Source organism: Euleptes europaea, chromosome 18 (assembly GCF_029931775.1).
Source record: "Euleptes europaea isolate rEulEur1 chromosome 18, rEulEur1.hap1, whole genome shotgun sequence".
Lineage (NCBI taxonomy): Eukaryota > Metazoa > Chordata > Lepidosauria > Squamata > Sphaerodactylidae > Euleptes > Euleptes europaea.
In genome coordinates, this window is record NC_079329.1 from 15,095,031 (window position 1) to 15,111,111 (window position 16,081).

The window sequence follows — 16,081 nt, forward strand, 5'->3', positions numbered from 1 at the left end:
GGAGTACAACTTTCTCACATCCTTCTGCCACTTCCCAGAATGCCTGTGAAATGCTGTTTCAGGGGCAGGATTCCAGAGGGCATTTGGGATTGATTTATGGACCCACCTGTGTCTTCTTTAGCCTCTGAAGCCCACGTGAACACATGAAGCTGCCTTATACTGAATCAGACCCTCGGCCCATCAAAGCCAGTATTGTCTACTCAGACCGGCATCGGCTCTCCAGGGTCTCAGGCAGAGGTCTTTCACATCACCTACTTGCTTGGTCCCTTTAATTGGAGATACCGGGGATTGAACCTGGGACCTTCTGCATGCCAAGCAGAGGCTCAACCACTGAGCCACAGCCCCTCCCCCATAGTGCTCCGTAGACAGCAAGTACAGAAACGCACAAGCACTCTGGCACATGTTTCCTTTTGATTAACATTGTGTCGCATTTTATTAACATAATACCCTGAATAATTAGTTTAAACACCGGCATAATTTGCATGCTGTTTGGCATTGATTTATGGACCCACCTGTGTCTTTTTAGCCTCTGAAGCCCACGTGAAGCTGCCTTATACTGAATCAGACCCTTGGTCCAGCAAAGTCAGTATTGTCTACTCAGACTGGCAGCAGCTCTCCAGGGTCTCAGGCAGAGGTCTTTCACATCACCTACACCTTTTCACATATCGTCCAGATATGCGTGGTTGCCATGTAGTAAACAGGGGCCATGCATGTTTTTGTATGGTAAATGTATGCCTTGCCCATGTTCATGCAACATGGCGATCATGTATATGGGAAACATGGCAGGTAGCGTATGCGCCCGTTATACACGGTTGGATATGCTCTCCAGTATGTGTGTAACATCTGCAAAGGTCTCTGAACGCAGCCGTCAATTCAGCATCTTCCCCACGACCCTGTTTTATGCTCCTTTCCTTCTTTACCATGTCCTTTCTTCAACTTCATACTGTCAGTCCTACAGGCGGGGCTCATTATTATTTAATTTTTGTACAGCCCTGAGGTAAAAAAGGTAAAGGTCCCCTGTGCAAGCACATGGTCATTCCTGACCCATGGGGTGACGTCACATCCCGGCGTTTCCTCGTCTTCCCTTTACCCCCAGCAAGCTTTTGACCTACCTCAGAAGGGTGGAAGGCTGAGTCAACCTCAAGCCGGCGACCTGAAACCAACTTCCGTCGGGATCGAACTCAGGTCGTGAGCAGAGCTTGGACTGCAGTACTGCAGCTTACCACTCTGCGCCACGGGGCTCTTATACTTACCTGAGACCCCTGTATAAACAATAATTAAGATTAAGCGTCCTGTGAACACAGCCTCAGCCCTGTAATTTAATAAACATGATCCTAGGGTCAGGGGTAGGTTAGAACATAAGAAAGGCCCTGCTGGATCAGACCAAGGCCCATCAAGTCCAACAGTCTGTTCACACAGGGGCCAACCAGGTGCCTCCAGGAAGTCCCCAAACAAGGCGACTGCAGTAGCACTGTCCTGCCTGTGTTCCACAGCACCTCATATATTCGGCATGCTCCTCTGATCCCGGAGGTTGTAGAGATAGATCCCTCATCCTCTCTCACGCCGTTTCCTACCATCTCTTTCTCTTTCCTTTTGCAGTTCGCAGGGGTAGAAGCTGGCTATGCCTGTTTCTGCGGCCACGAGGGAGATATCCGGCGCAGCCAGCCGGTGAGCGCTGTGGAGTGTGACCAGGTCTGCTTTGGCAAGTCCAGCGAACTGTGCGGGGGAGACGGACGGATTGGTATATATAACGGTAAGTGTGCACAAGGACTATTCTGGATAACTTCCCCCTACCCAAGCTGTATTTGCTTTACATCAGAAGTCCATTAGGCTGTAGAAAGATCTTAGGCCCCTAGCCGTAGAAAGTATCCGACAATATTTTGGCGGTTGCGGTCATACTAAGAAGTCGTGGAGTTGTGATTTTGGGCATGTGGTGTTTTGCCTGGGTCTGGGTGATGATGTAATGGGGGGTGGAATCTTTGTCCGGGGGTGCATGGTGGCTCTTGGCATTGCTGGCTAAACCTAAAGAGAGCCAGAGTGGTGTGGTGGTTAAGAGTGGTGGACTCTTAATCTGGAGAACCGGGTTTGATTCCCCACTCCTCCAGATGAGCGGTGGACTCTAATCTGGTGAACCGGGTTGGTTTCCCCACTCCTACACATGAAGCTGGCTGGGTGACCTTGGGCTAGCTGCAGTTCTCTTTGAGCTCTTTCACCTCACCTCTCCAACAGAGATCAGTTCACCTGGAGAAAATGGCCAATTTGGCAATTGGACTCTGTGCATTGAAGTCCCTCCCTTCCCCAAACCCCGCCTTCTTCAGGCTCCGCCCCAAAGACCTCCTGCCGGGGGTGAAGACCTCCTGCCTGGCAACCCTATCCCCTTCCTTCTCATTACAGCAGTTAGGAGGGACACAGAGAACAGGGCAGGGGAGAATTGAATCTTTCTTGTCTCTGGCCATGACAGGGGATTTAAAGGTCCAGGGCTGGCTATGGTAATTACTGTAATTAGGCCGTTCATATTTTGAACGTCCTGATTGCAAGGTAGGCCATCATGTCCCTCTCCCAAACTATGACTCAAAATAAATTTGGAATGCATTAAAAAATATAGTTTTGGGGTTGTTTTCGTGTCTCCTGGACATCTTTTGTTGGGGGAGGGAACGGTGTCCTTTGCCACCGTTGAAGGAGATAAGCATCGATAAGGAGGAAGATTCCTGACTTTATACAGGAATTATGCACACAAGAGACTTGGGCATGTTTTGGTTTGAAAAGAAAACTTTTTCAGGATTTCTCCAAAGTGGGATATCATTTTGCCACTGTTCTTCCAATTTTGTGTGCTAAACATCTGGATTTTATTGATTGATTTATTTTTAACAAACGTCGGTTTTCGAGAAGGGTTTTGTTTTTCCTGTTTTTCAGACACTTGGCTGTTTTCTGTCCTGGTTTTTTTTTTTTTTAAACTTTGTGGGATGTCAGGAGATGAAGGAAGCTTTAACTGCTTAGTTTTCTACCATTTTTTAAAAATGTTAACAATACGATATGTGAGTTTGCGGGTTCCCTTCGATTCCTGCATGCTTGGTCCCCAGTTCAGGTTGGAATCCCAATGTACACAGACAGGGCCCTCAGGCCTGCCCTCCTCCCAACATTTTCCCACCCTGAAACGTCCCCGTGGGCACTATATGGCCCATTGGGGAAACCCACAAGTCTTCCAGGGAATGTGTAGATTTCCTTACCAGTCTAGATAGTTTACCACCCCTGAAAGTTTCAAGCTGGTGAAATGGTGTGTGTGTGGAGCTGAAGCCTCCTTGCCTCGCGTGTCATGGTCCCAATCCAATTTGAGTACCAAATGAGGAGAACCTACAACTTACGTCTAACCCACACAGGGTGGGGACCTCGTTGCGAGCTCTGAGAGCCAGTGTGGTGTAGTGGTTAGGAATCAAGTTATTCGAATTAAAATTTGAACCTGAATGTTAAAAATGTTTCCTTCCTTCCTTCCTTCCTTCCTTCCTTCCTTCCTTCCTTCCTTCCTTCCTTCCTTCCTTCCTTCCTTCCTTCCTTCCTTCCTTCCTTCCTTCCTTCCTTCCTTCCTTCCTTCCTTCCTTCCTTCCTTTCCAGCATGGTGTAGTGGTTGACTCTAATCTGGAGAACTGGGTTTGATTCCCCACTCTTCCATATGAAGCCAGCTAGGTGACCTTGGGCTAGTCACAGTTCTCTCCGCACTCTCTTAACCATGTCTACCTCACAAGGTGTCTGTTGTGGGGAGAGGAAGGGAAGGAGACTGTAAGCTGATTCGATTCTCCTTAAAAGGTAGAGAAAATCAGTATATAAAAACCATCTCTTCATCTTCTCCTTGGGAATTACCTGAAGATTGGGGGGGGGGGCAAAGCCTGGGAAGGGTGAGGGACCTCAGCAGGGCATAATGCCATAGAGTCCAAAGAAGCCATTTTCTCCAGAGGAACTGGTCTTGGTTGTCTGGAGATCCATTGTACCAGTGGGAGATCTCCAGGTGCCACCTGGAAGTTCGAAAACCTATGGGATCCCAGATCCAACCTGTGTACTCCAAAGAGTATGAATCAGCCTAATATAGAGAGTCAGGAGCCCCATGGTGCAGAGTGGTAAGCTGCAGTACTGCAGTCCAAGCTCGGCTCACAACCTGAGTTCGATCCCAACGGAAGTTGGTTTCAGGTAGCCAGCTCAAGGTTGACTCAGCCTTCCATCCTTCCGAGGTCGGTCAAATGAGGACCCAACTTGCTGGGGGTAAAGGGAAGATGGCTGGGGAAGGCACTGGCAAACCACGGCAAACAAAGTCTGTCTTGGAAACGTCGGGATGTGACATCACCCCATGGGTCAGGAATGACCCGGTGCTTGCATGGGGGACCTTTACCTTTTTCATATAGAGAGTCATTTTGAGGCAATGCCCGCAAGATTCCAGTATTCTTTCAAGCAGCCCTGTAAGAACAGCTCTGCACCAAAATGATCGTAGCCAATTTCAGCTTTATTTTTCAAAATATTTACATTCTGCCTTCTGCTCTGCAGAGCCAGAAGCGAAAGCTGGGCGTGATCAAACAATTTATGAAAGAGAAACTCACGCCCGGGGGATTCCCCACATCCCCGAACCCTTGCCGTCGTCGATCCTAATTCTGCAATTTCTTGCTGAGTCTCCTTGGAAACTCCTGGTTGCCTCTGTCTCTAGGGGCAGGCCTGCAGCCTTCCCTTCCTTTCTAGGTGGGGCAGCCATATTTTATGGTAGGGCCTCAAAGAAATGAATCTGGAGGGGGGAAACCCAGTGATTTCCTCATAAGCAACAGATACTTCTGGAACCGTTTCCTTCAGCTCCAAAGATCGATTCGTATTTTAATACTTATGCATTTCTTAGTGTCAGAAACCTTGAATAAGAGCTGTTGTTTTCAAAAAGCTGAGAGGTTTTTGGCTGTTTGGAACTAGCGCTTTTGCTTCCGCAAGTTCCCCCCTGAGCTCCTTTCAGCAACCTGCCAGGCTCAGAGCCATAATTGCAAAGGAGGGTTCATTTTGGGATCATTTACGTCTGAGCGTGAGAGCATTCTTGAAAAATCTGTTCTAAATAGGGCTGCCAGGTCCCTTTTCGCCACCGGCGGGAGGTTTTTGGGGCAGAGCCTGAGGAGGGCGGGGTTTAGGGAAGGGAGGGGCTTCAATGTCATAGAGTCCAATTGCCCAAGGGGCCATTTTCTCCAGGTGAACTGATCTCTATCGGCTGGAGATCAGTTGTAATGGCGGGAGAGCTCCAGCCAGTACCTGGAGGTTAGTAAGCCAAAATAGACACCTCTGTGTATAAATGTAGCTACTCCAAATCTAACACAGATCAACCATACAAAGTATAGCTAAACAACAGACTATTATACAATAACATTGACATGCACATACAAAAAGTCCTATTTCTTAAGCATAAAGACACAAAGACACAATATTCCAAGGTTTCCAAAACTCACTATCCTAAAGACAGACAAAAAGTCCAACATGTACCAATTCAAGGTTTTCTTCTTCTTTCAGGTGTGGATTCCAGGTAAGTATTGCTCAGTCCCAAAGCAGGAGATCAAAAGTGAAGAGGAAGACGGCCATTGAATGGTATCCTGAGAAGGAACCTGTTGGAAGACTGTTTAGAAATAAAATTGTTGGTATCCTGGGAAGGAACCTTATGAAGGATTCTTGGATATGGATTCATTAAGATGAAATAAGAGACGGGATATATACAGTTGGTGAAGTGGAACTGATGAACTGAAACAGCCATCTTCCTCTTCACTTTTGATCCCCTGCTTTGGGAATGAGTAATACTTACCTGGAATCCACACCTGAAAGACGAATAAAAACCTAGAATTGGTACCTGTTGGACTTTTTGGAATTTTGGAAATCTTGGAATATTGAGACTTTATGTCTTGATGCTTAAGAAATAGGACTTTTTGTATGTGCTTGTCAATGTTATTGAATAATACAGTCTGTTGTTGAGCTGTACTTTGTATGGTTGATCTGTGTTAGATTTGGAATACCTGGAGGTTGGCAACCCTAGTCCTGAGCCAGGGGGATCTTGGGCAGGGGTGAGCAGGGTTATGTGGCATTTGGATCACCAACGCTTTGTGTGGTGGCCTGTTGTTGCTGATATTTTTTGTAGAAAAACAAGCTGTTAAATTTGTGTCATGATAGCTTCAGTTTGAAGTATGTAGACTTCTTCCATGAACAGGACAAATTCTAGCTTTTTAAAACATATATATAATACTAACCAAATACTAACCAGGGCTGGCCCTACTTAGCTGCCGAGATCTGACGAGATCAGGCTAGCCTGGGCCATCCAGGTCAGGGCAGCATATATATATGCTGGATGGCCTGGCTAGCCTGATCTCGTCAGATCTCAGAAGCTAAGCAGGGTCAGCCCTGGTTAGTATTTGGATGGGAGACCACCAAGGAATACCAGGGTTGCTGTGCAGAGAAAGTCTCTTGCCATGAAAACTTCAAAAGGGGTTGCCAGGCTGCGACTTGACAGACCTTTATACGCACACATATATATAAGCTAGAATTTGCCCTGTTCATAGAAGAAGCCTATATACTTCAAACTGAAGCTATCACGTCACAAATTTTAAAAGCTTGTTTTTCTACAAAAATTCTTAGGTGGGGCAAATCAGACCTCCAGGTACATCGGTCCACCTACGGGCCACACCTTGGCTAAGTCTTAATCTTCCTTCACTGTCTCCCAACTATTAACTGTCTTCCTCGTCATTTACGAGATGTTTCCTTTACTAATTGCATACCCCGGTTTTTAACTGTTGCGTCCAAAGCGGACTAGGGCATAAAACCACTCACATAATCACACAATAAAGACTCTTGTTATTAAAACTTAATAGTACCTTCACAGGCTGGACTGTGCAGCAGCAGGAGAGAACGCAAAACCACAGTCGCCGTTAAAGGCTTGACCCAGCAAGATTGATTTTGCCTCTTGAAAAAGGACACAAGAACTGGGGATGAGCAAGCGTCCTGTGTTAGGACATTCCAGAACCTTGGGGCAACCACCAAAAAGGCCCTGCTCCCAGAGGACTAATGTTAGGGTTAGTTGGCTCAATATGGAGTTCTTCTGGAATTACAGCTGATCTCCAGACGACAGAGATCAGGGCAACTGGAGGAAATAGCATTTTCCACGGGTGGGCTTTATGGAATCGCATCCCTTTTGAGCTCCCTCACATCTCTACTCCCTGCCTTTCCCAGCCACTGCCTCCAAATCTCCAGGAATTTCCCAAGCCAGGGCTGACAACTATTTGAAATGATCTTAAGTCAGGATCAGTCTTACTGAAGAAAACAGACTATACAGGTAGTGTGTGTTAAGTGCCGTCAAGTTGCTTCCGACTCATGGCGCCCCTATGAATCAAAGTCCTTCAAAATGTCCTATCCTTAACAGCCTTGCTCAGATCTTGCAAACTGAGGGCCAGGGCTTCCTTTATTGAGTCAATCCATCTCTTGTTGGATCTTCCTCTTTTCCTGCTACCCTCAACTTTTCCTAGCATGACTGTCTTTCCCAGTGACTCTTGTCTTCTCATAATGTGACCAAAATATGATCACCTCAGTTTAGTCATTTTAGCTTCTAAGGTCAGTTATACCTCATACAGGTAGAACATCCCTTATCCGGACATCCCATATCCGGACTGATCCAAAAACTGGACCCTTCGAGTCGGCATGCAGCCAGATTCATGCCTGCATTCAATTGTTTCCTCTCATCCCGCAAAAATAAAATACAGTGTACACGGCATCGTAAGTGGAGACTGAAAGACTGCCGTTGTTAGTTTGTTGTTTGTCGTTGCTCTTGTTTAACAGCTGATACCGGTATTCTGGTGAGATAGTTACACCTTTGCTTTCGGATGGTTCAGTGTACACAAAATTACTTAAAAATATTGTTTAAAAGTACATTCAGGCTATGTGTATAAAGTGTATATAAAACATAAATGAATTTGGGTCCCATCCCCAAGATATTATGTGCAGGCAAAAATTCCAAAATATTCCAATATACGGAGAGAACCGAAATACAGACCACTTCTGGTCCCAAGCGGCCCAGATAGGGGATGCTCAATCTGTATTCCTAGAAGAATGTGCTTCCTTAAACACGAGTCTTGCCATGACGCATATCCTAACCAAGTGACTTTTCAAAGGGGTTGAACAAACTCATGGAGGACAGGTCTAGCCAACAGGTATCAGCATAACATGATCTCCGTTGGCTTATGAAGTTGCCCTATGCCAAATAAGGGTTTTCCATGTGGGGAGAGGCTGTGTTCTCAGTGGTAGAGCATCTGCTTGGCATGCAGAAGGTCCCAGGTTCAATTCCCAGCACCTCTAGTTAAAGGAACCAGGCAAGTACTGTAGGTGATGTGAAAGACCTCTGTCTGAGACCCTGGAGAGCTGCTGCCAGTCAGAGTAGACAATACTGACCTTGAGGGACCGATGGTCTGATTCAGTATAAGGCAGCTTCTTGTGTGGGGCAAGTCTCCATTATGCTCTCATTGCCACAGCCAATCCCCCCTCACACCACTTCTATTTTGTTTTTTTAAAAAATTGGTATTAGGTATACCCAAAGAAGAGTTGGCTTTTAGATGCCGACTTTCTCCCACTTAAGGGAGACTCAAACCGGCTTACAATCACCTTCCCTTCCCCTCCCCACAACAGACACCCTGTGAGGTAGGTGGGGCTAAGAGAGAGTGACTTGCCCAGGGTCACCCAGCTGGCTTCGTGTGTAGGAGTGGGGAAACAAATCGAGTTCACCAGATTAGTCTCCCCCGCTCAAGTGGGGAATCAAACCCGGTTCTCCAGATCAGAGTCCACTGCTCCTAACCACTGCTCTTAACCACTGCACCATGCTGGCTCTCACTATAGTGATATATGTACTAGTATTTTTAAAAAACTGGCACAAAGTCCACCAGTGGGCAGGGGAATGGCAAAGAAATGGATGTGGGCAAGAGGTGGGGAAGTACGCATCATCCCATCCTCCCAGATCCCGAGCCCACTTTTGGCATGTTCTTCCTGAAAAAAAAAATCATACCAGAGGAGGTTTGGGAAACCTCACAGTGGAAAACCCTGAAGGTGGACGATAATGTCACAACAATGTCATAAGGAAGACTCCACTGTGGTTTGGGGTGGGTGGGAAGGCAGTGCAAGAAGCAACAGTCGACCCCCCCCCCCATCTTCGTGTGTGATTGGCAGCAGCCCTCTGGTAGAGAAAGGTGTTTCTACATACTGGCTGTCTTTAGCGGGAGACGCCAAGGACAGAACCAGGGAATTTTTGCATGCAAAGCAGATGCTCTGCTCCTCGCTCAAGACCCCACCCTAACATTTGTTTTTTATTAATTTTGTGGCATTTCAGCTCTAACTGGCTGTAATTACAGCGACCCGGATTTTCTGTCTGGTTGCTTTGTGATTCGGTTACGATGATAATTCTCAACAGTCCTGTGTGTTCCGTCCCTTTATGTTATAAACAATTGATCAAATTTTGCATCGCTCAACTGAACATTTATTTTCATTACTGCCGCTGTTCCCCCCCCCCCCACTTTGAGAGATGTCACGAAATCTTGCCTCAGTTGTGAGTTCACTGCGTGGCCTTAGCCCGAGGGCCTTTTTTTCCAGCCTCCGCCCCCAATCTGTGAACTGAGGATGATCAGACTGGGCGACAAAATTGGCAGTGGAATTTGGTGTGACGTAGGTACCATAGGGATGTGAGTTCAAACCACAGATGTCTAGATCAGTTTGGCTGTCTTGGTTCCTCTCCCTCCTCCTCTTTATCCTCACAACAACCCTGTATGGTAGGTCAGCCTGAAATTACACGCCCAGCCCAAGGTCACACAAGGAGGTTTGATGGGAAATGAGGATTTGAATCTGGCTTTTAACTTATCCTCATGTCTTCCCTGTGTCCGCTCCATTGACCAGACGTACTTCACGGCTATTTTTGCATGGTCAATTTTGATGCTCGCTCAAAGCTCTTTTTTAAAATGCGACTTTTAAAAATGCCTTTTCACAGTCCCGACGCGAAAGGAAAAGTTCCACTCCCCCCACTCGCCTGCTCCTTTGTTCCTGTTTGCATAGTCATTAGCATGTGCATAGCTAACGTGCCTCTGTTGTTTTGCATGGTTCCTTGAGGGAGATTCTTCATGGCAAACTCCGAAGGTCAGGTTAAATGGGCTCTTTAGTAATGCGTAGCAGGTCTGCGCCGGGTTCGCAGTCACCTCTTGAATGACGGTTCAGCGCGCAAAAGTAAAAAAAATATGCAGGGCGATTCAGCCTGGAATACTCTGCTAATTACCATGCAAAAATGGCCTATGGGTTTTGTGCTCAGAACGTATCTCCTAGGTATGTGGAGGCCCAATTCAGATGGGGATCATGATGTGTAGAAAGGGAGAGCTTATGCATCCCACAATATGCCGTTTTCCCAACTGATAATTGCCCAGGGGAGTTCTTTGCCCTGTTGTAGAAACATTTGTGTAGCCCATCAGGGCACAGAAATTTCCTGAATGGGACAAATAGTGACTCTTGAGAGCCAGTGTGGTGTAGTGGTTAAGAGCGGTAGTTAAGAGCGGTGGAGAGCGGTGGAGAGCCAGGTTTGATGCCCCACTCCTCCACATGAGTGACGGACTCTAATCTGGTGAACCGGTTTCCCCCACTCCTGCACATGAAGCCAGCTGGGCGACCTTGGGCTAGTCACAGCTCTCTTGGAGCTCTCTCAGCCCCACCTACCTCATGGGGTGTCTGTTGTGGGGAGGGGAAGGGAAGGTGATTGTAAGCTGGTTTGATTCTTCCTGAAGTGGTGGAGAAAGCCAGCATATAAAAACCAGCATGCTACTGTCCCGATCTGAATCGAGGGCCCCATGCATGAAATTTCCAAGCACAAAATTTGCCATTGTCATCTGATCTGGGGAGGGGGACACGAGGGCCGTGTCATGTATAGTTAGACCCAACCGCTGAGGGAGAACCCCGTATGCCATCAGCATTTCCTTGGGTTAAAGATGGGACCAAAAATCTAATACAGAGACGTCATAGAGTGTCCAAGGAGCGTTTGGAACTGTGTGCAAGACCTTCTTCTGACCCGTGGTTAAGTGGTAGAGGCTCTGCTTGGCATGCATAAGGTCCCAGGTTCAATCCCCAGCATCTCCAGTTAAAGGGACTAGGCAAGTAGGTGATGTGGAAGACCTCTGCCTGAGACCCTGGAGAGCCACTGCCAATCTGAGTAGACAATACTGACTTTGATGGACCAAGGGTCTGATTCACTATAAGGCAGCTTCATGTGTTCTTGACATGCTTTTCTGTGGGGTTTCCCCACCACCACCATTTGGTTTTTGGGGAGGGGCTGTGGCTCAGTTTGTAGAGCATCTGCTTGGCATGCAGAAGGTCCCAGGTTCAATCCCCAGCATCTCCAGTTAAAGGGACTAGGCAAGTAGATGATGTGAAAGACCTCTGCCTGAGACCCTGGAGAGCCGCTGCCAGTATGAGTAGACAATACTGACTTGGATGGACCTTGATGGTCTGATTCAGTATAAGGCAGCTTCATGTGTTCATGTGTTCCTCGCCTCTCTCCGCTGCACAGTATCCATGGGCGCCTGTCAGGGAAACTTCAGCGATCTCTCGGGAGTGATCTACTCGCCGCAGTTCCCGGACGATTACGAGGCCGACAGCAACTGCAGCTGGGTCCTGCGCCCCCCGGGCTGCGAGTCCCTGGAGCTGACTTTTCGGATCTTCGACCTGCATGACCCCAACGACTGCCTGGAGCTTCGGGATGGGCGCAGCAACCGGTTGCTGGCCCAGTTCGACGGGCGCCGGAAGCCTGGGGTGCCGCTGCTGCTGCCCACCAACTACCTGATCCTTTCCTTCCAGTCGGACCAGCTCTTGCAAGCGCAGGGCTTCGCCATCTCGTACAGGGGTAAGCCAGGCCAAGAGGAAGGCGGCTGCCTCTGGGGCAGAGCAGGCAGGCCGAACCCGTTCCGCTCGTCTTGCATAACACGACCCAGCGGGATCACCAAACGCAGGCTTTTCCCAAGGCGAGGCTTGGGGGGGGGGGCAGCTGCGGAAATGCAGATGGGGGGGCCTGGCGAAACGCAGATGCAAACGCGTCTGTACTTAGAGGATTGCAGAGGGCTCCAAGTGCGTAGGGGACGAACGGCGGGGCCGTCTTTGAACTCTCCGCCGCACCCCAACGCCTGCCAACCGTTCCCTGCGGCTTGCAGTTGGAGTCTCTAATTAGAAGCCACCGCTTCCACACCTGCGAGGGGGGCGAGGGCGGAGGAGGGCTGTCCTCCCTTTGAACTGGGGCCCTGGGAATAGGGAGGGGTTTGGGGCTTTGTTTTTGTTTTCACAACCGAGGTGAAGCCCTTGAGTGCATCGCTGACACGCCCGGCCCAGCGTGGTGTAGTGGTTCAGAGCGGTGGTTTGGAGCGGTGGACTCTGATCTGGAGAACCGGGTTGGATTCCCCACTCCTCCACATGAGTGGTGGATGCTAATTGTGTGAACTGGATTTGTTTCCCCACTCCTACACAAGAAGCCAGCTGGGTGACCTTGGGCTAGTCACACTTTCTCAGCCCCACCTACCTCACAGGATGTCTGTTGTGGGGTGGGGAAGGGAAGGTGATTGCAAGCCGGTTTGATTCTTCCTTAAGTGGTAAAGAAAGTCGGCATATAAAAACCAACTATTCTTCTTCTATGTTTGTGCTTTCTTCAGTTTGCCCTTTCTTGGCTAATAAAGAACAGTTTCTCACCAACTTATTCACCATGCAGAATAGATGGGGTAAAAGCCTTGGAACCAATGGTGAGCTTCATCACATCTAGAAGTAATGACAGCAGAGGAGGCCTTTGAGAACAGGGTGTGCTAAAAAACAACGACCCTGCAATCTATAAATGGCTGGTTTTGGTCTCCTTGCAGGGGTAAAGGGTCCCTCGATCAACGAAGCCCGATCTGACTTGAGGACGCTCCCAGGTGACGGATCCCGTCTTGTCCCGACCTCCTCTGAGTGGCTCAACTCCACCTGGACTTACAGTGCCAATGACTCTGCTATCGGTGTAGGAGGTAAAAACAAACAAACAAACAAAGGCTGTACTAATGTAATTCAGAGTGTCTGATGGGGCTTTTTTGCTTCAAACTGGGGAACCCACATTGCACACGGGCAAATGCAAGAGAACCACAACACCATAGATAAGATAGAAACACCTTGGTCACAGAAGAATTTGGAGCAGGGATACAGCAGTGGAGTGTAAGTGTGATTTTCTTGATTCGCTCTGACTGGGCACATAACAGTTTCTCACCATGTAAAGTGTGTGTGTCCGTGCGTGCTTAAACTTTTCCCGCCTGCCACCTCTGGGCTTCAGATCACAGCGTGCACACGCACACACACATGGATCCAGTTGTCTGCGTCAAAGGTTAACACATAACTAGAATTCTTCAAAGGGAGAACAGACTCGAGGGTGAGCCATTTGGAATGCAGAAATAGCATGCAGGGGAAGGGTTAAACACACACACATCTGCCACCTCTCTGCTCAGCAACGAAGTCAAGGTGTTCCCTTACCCATGTCTGTGTATGTGTCACGTAAACTTTGCTGTGGTATAATCTTGCCACCAGGGGTCGACTTCTCCTACCTTTCTCACTTTACATGGGTTGAGATTGGTGTGCAAAAAAAAATAAATGGTATTTTTCAACTTGGGGCATATTGGACCTGATATTCCCAAACTTCAATACCAATGTGGTATTGGGATTTGGGGTTTTTTTGGGTATCCGAATGTTTGGGTCCATTATTCCCTAGGGGGAAACTTTCCAGGTGGCTGAGGGGTTGTTTTAAAAGATACAGGCACCAAAATTGCAGGGGAGCTGCTGGTGTCTGTCCTTTGAATAACCGCCAAATTTCAAGTAGATTGGACCAAGGGGTCCAATTCTATGGGACCTTGAACAGGGTGCCCCCCAGCCATCCTCCATTATTTCCTATGGGGGGGGAATCAAAAACCTCCAGCTGTTTCCAGTGCAAAAGCTATGCCTGTAAGCAGCAATCACTGGTCAAAGGTCTCCCATGGAAGAACCAACACAACAAGCCCAACAGAACCATTGCAGAAACCAGTAATCCCCAAGCCAATGCACCAAGCCAAACAGAATCAAAATCAAACCAGAGAATCTCTGCAGTGGAAACTCCAGGTGTGTGTTCTGAGATCTGATGAGATTAGGCTAGCCTGGAGCTATCCAGGCCAGGATGGATAGTAGCCCTGATGGACCCTTTGTTTGATCCAGCAGGGCTGTCTGTATACACTGTTTTTCTGCAATCCATATAACAACCCTGTAGGATAGGTCAAATTTATTATCCCCCCCTATTGCAAGGGGATCCATTTTTTTGGCTTGCAAAATTGTGTTAGGGAGACTAGAGGTAGCTGACACTGATTTCAAAGCTCTTAAAATTATATTTTTGCTAGAGGCTGAATCGGAGGGACGGTTTGGAAGGAGGTGAGATGTCATTCAGGGATTCCTCTGCTGTCTCTTGTGTGTGTGTGTGTGTGTGTGTGGGGTCACTTTCGCAAGCCCAACAGAACCAACTGCAATGTACAGATGCCCAGCAGAAGTAATGTCAAACTGGAGAATCACAGAACAAATCCAAGCAAAAGTAATGTAAACTAGAGAATCACAGCAGAACAAATCTAAGCAAGGGGGCGGAACTACAAAGCAACTCTGGCAAAGGAAAATACAATGCTTTAAACTGACAAACATACTTGAAATAGACAGACACAGCCTGGCTAGCCCATAGAAACCCCGGGAGACACAAACAAAAACAAACGAAGAAAAACGGTTCGGGGGTGGGGGAGAGAGAGAAAAACAATCCTGGAAGACTGCAAATGCTGGCTCCCGATCTTCCCAATTAATCTTGAATATTTCCAGGATTTTTCGGAACAATTTTTTTGGTATCCTGAAAAATTCCTTGATAAATTTGGGATGCCAAATAGTCTGGAAAAATACTAATAAGATATTTTGTGTGTGTGTGTGGGATATATTTTTGGCTCGGTATATTTGAATACACACCCCTATCCTTTACTAGTCCACGGGCAAACCACCTCTGCTCATCTCATGCCTTGAAAACAGTACAGGGATTGCCACAAGTTAACTGTGACTTGATGGCACTTTCCTCCACGGCTTCCGTGTCCTAAAAACATGATCCCAAGTAAACCTCTCCTTAAGAACATGAGAAAAGCCATGCTGGATCAGACCAAGGCCCATCATGTCCAGCAGTCTGTTCACACAGTGGCCAACCAGGTGCCTCTGGGAAGCCCACAAACAAGATGACTGCAGCAGCACCATCCTCTCCATATGTTGACCTGGAGATTAAATTAGCGGCAGCCAATGTCTGGATTCTTATAGACTGCCCTGTTTTCCAAACAGCGATCTGGGGAAAGGAAGTTGATTTTCTTGCACAACCCTCCCGCCTTCATTCTCATGGGCTGCATAATATATTGTACGCCACCTAGTGGTCAATGTGGAGGAATTGGGGAAGAAATAGGCTTTTGAAGTGAACTGCGAGTAGAGCGCTTCCTCCAGAAGGGAAACTATGTGAAGGGACGTTCCTTAACGCTTTCCTCTCGGGCTGTTTTCCCCCTATCAAAAACCAGCACCGCTAAACTCTTTTTTATTCACGGTGTGGTAAATTTACAAGTGATCCCCCCCCCTCAAATTGCAATGAAAGCAGCTTGGGGGGGGGGGGCATTTTCGATAGCAAAGCATCCGCCAGGGGAAAGGGTTAAGGACAATCCTTTTCCAGTCCCTCAAACTCAGCGTTGAAAACACAAAAAACATCCCTTTAAAGAATCACAGCAAGAGACAAAATTGTTCTGTCTTTGAATTTTTTGGAACAAGCTTGAGACAGCAAATACAATAAAATGTCTAAGCGCTGCCTGGGATGTCTCGCTTTGCCGAGTAGGCTTTGGCCGATGAAAATGTCAATTGAGCTTTATTAAGCATTTCTTCTTACTTGCGAGGTCTGAAATCCGGTTCTCTTTTCCCAGCAAGTCAACTCAATCTTTACTGTGCTTTGACTAAAACTTGATGAAGCTTCTTAGAGTCAGATGCAACTGCC

General features: G+C 47.6%; 1 protein-coding gene across 1 annotated transcript in view; it reads left to right on the plus strand.

Annotated features, from left to right (window-relative positions):
• KREMEN2 (kringle containing transmembrane protein 2) overlaps positions 1-16,081 on the plus strand; it is a 37,292-nt gene that overhangs the window by 18,258 nt on the left and 2,953 nt on the right. The window contains exons 4-6 of the mRNA XM_056864767.1: positions 1,600-1,753; positions 11,573-11,905; positions 12,903-13,046. Coding sequence (XP_056720745.1) covers positions 1,600-1,753; positions 11,573-11,905; positions 12,903-13,046 — 631 coding nt within the window. The remainder of the gene's footprint in view (positions 1-1,599; positions 1,754-11,572; positions 11,906-12,902; positions 13,047-16,081) is intronic.